The following is a 2429-nucleotide window of genomic DNA, read 5'->3' as shown; positions in this document are numbered from 1 at the left end:
AAAAAAAAAAAAAAAAAAAAAGGAAAGGTAAAAGACCACCACTAGCAGATAACACAAGTTCAGTATTGTGATTTCTGAGCTAATAACCTTTGAGGGATGAGAAAAGGCAATTTAAAAAGGGATAAACCAAAGCAGGAAGGAGTGACAGTTTATAGCTTCATCAGGAGTCAAAAAATTGAATATATAAAAATAAACCTAAGAACGAAATAGCATTTGACAGAATAACAGCATAATGGTATTGGCAATGGAGTTTATATAAAAGTAAAATAAAAACAAACTCAAGAACCTGAAAGTATTACAAATGACAAAGGCAAATTTATAATGACCACACCTTGCGTTACATTTATGAAAATAATGTGTTAATTGTTAACTTTAAACAGGAAAGGATAAATTTAATCAACTGTTTAAAAAGATGTGAAAAACATAAAAGAATGTTTAAAGCACTTCCCAGCACTCCCCAAACACATCAGTTATAATTTTTTCTCCTTGTTACTTGAAAAGGAAGAACCATCTAGTTTCATTGTGAAAACCAGATGTGTAAATACTAACTTTAACAACAAGAGGAGTTTCAAGCAAACGTAATTCTGAAACTCTGGAGATGGTCTGAGGTGATCCTTTTAATTGCGAACTTGAAGGCAGTGAACGGGATACGAGGTACAAAGGAGATCTCATGGAGCTTTGCTGAATAAACTCTGAACACTGAGAAGGTTGGGGGACAGGCTGAACAACCAAATCCAGCAGTCTGGAATGAGAATATGCATTTATTGAGTTATACTGAAAAACCAAAAGAATTTAGTATCCATTTAATCAGACTTCCACGTTCACTGGTAACTATGATAACCACATGCAAACACAAATTCAGTCAAGAGTATTAATGTAATCCAAAGTGCCATCATGCATGTAAAAAGTCAGAAAATTATTTCATAGCAAAATAAAAAATTAAGAACTGCATGTAGCAACTGATTTTTCAAAAGAGTTCAAGTCGTCCTCCTTACCTTTACCTACATTTTCTGAGTTCTCACATGTGCCCAGCATTTATTTTCAAATAAGGATGAACTGGCAATGATGTAAAATACTAAAGCACACAGGACAAGGCTTCCCTGGCAAACCGTTTACTAAAATTCATTAACATGTAAAACATCCCTTCACCTGCATGTAATATATATAATGAATATTGGTTCCTTTTGCCTTTATGGTTCTCACTGCCGTGAAGACTAGTGACCACCCCCTCCAAAAGTTAACTTCTTCAAATTAATGAGTTTGGTGACAAAGTACAATCTTAAGATTCTACTACAAGGCTTTCCATTATGTCCTAGTCCCGGTGATAAAACTGATCCCACTGATTACTTGTACTGAACATGTATAATCCAAGTGAGTTTTAAAGCTTAATTTATAGATACATAATTTAAGCTCAAAAGTAGAGTTTTCAGGTAATAATTTTTGGTGGACCATTTGCACAGGTCACTCCTTTCTCAATTTCCTAATAAACAGTCTATTTTATGGTTCGATATTCTAGTGGTGAAAACAATCCTTTTTTACTTCCCCCAAATGCCAACGTGGCTCACCTGAGAATAACCAGAAAAAAGTACAGGATGCTTTGGAGGCCAGAAATAAAAGCTGCTGGTTGCTGTGCCTTCCTTTTCATCGATAGGCGTATCGATGAGCATTTTGCTATTAGGGGTGGCAGACCAACACGGGTGATAGCGAGGAAATATTTAAAGGTCTTCCCACTTGTTATTCTGTATCAAACACAGCTTTTACATTTCTACCAAACCAAGATTATCTAATCAGGCTGCTAGATATTTCTTTTTTTCTGATTCTCTTCTCTATTCATTTGCATTTAAATTCTGTGCTTGGAAAACAGTTTGCTCACTTTTATACTGAGCTATCCCAAAGGAACATTTTGTTAAATGTTTTGCATGTGTTAGTATTTATGTTTAATGGACTTATTTATGAATGACAGCTTCTCAAAAGCAAGGCCTGTGTAACCTACTGAGTCAAAGCAGAACTCCTACATCAACAAAACTGATTTTGTTTTTTTTTTTGAGACAAAGTTTTCCTCATTGCCGAGGGTGGAGCACAACGGCATGGTCTCGGCTCACTTGCAACCTCTGCCTCCTGGGTTCAAGTGATTCTCCTCCCTCAGCCTCTCAAGTAGCTGGGATTACAGGCATGCACCACCAAGCCTGGCTAATTTTGTATTTTTAGTAGGGACGAGGTTTCTCCATGTTGGTCAGGCTGGTCTCGAACTCCCAACTTCAGGTGATCCATCCACCTCGGCCTCCCAACTGCTAGGATTACAGACGCCAGCCACTGGACCCGGCCAAAAAAAGGTTTTAAGAACTACTTTTAAGATATTTTCTAAATGAAATATTAAATATTGCACTAGGTCTCAGGACTTCAACAAATGTTTTTTTTTTTTTTTTTTT

The 2429-nt window shown here is 36.3% G+C and overlaps 1 protein-coding gene across 1 annotated transcript in view; it reads right to left on the bottom strand.

The window, feature by feature from the left end:
* The window catches only part of AHCTF1 (AT-hook containing transcription factor 1), an 86266-nt gene that overhangs the window by 24260 nt on the left and 59577 nt on the right, over window positions 1-2429 (bottom strand). The window contains exon 26 of the mRNA XM_017531961.1: window positions 550-742. Coding sequence (XP_017387450.1) covers window positions 550-742 — 193 coding nt within the window. The remainder of the gene's footprint in view (window positions 1-549; window positions 743-2429) is intronic.

The sequence above is a fragment of the Cebus imitator genome, unplaced genomic scaffold (assembly GCF_001604975.1).
Source record: "Cebus imitator isolate Cc_AM_T3 unplaced genomic scaffold, Cebus_imitator-1.0 Scaffold75, whole genome shotgun sequence".
NCBI classification, from domain to species: domain Eukaryota; kingdom Metazoa; phylum Chordata; class Mammalia; order Primates; family Cebidae; genus Cebus; species Cebus imitator.
The sequence above is the reverse complement of the archived record's forward strand: the minus strand, read 5'-3'. Positions and strand labels throughout refer to the sequence as shown.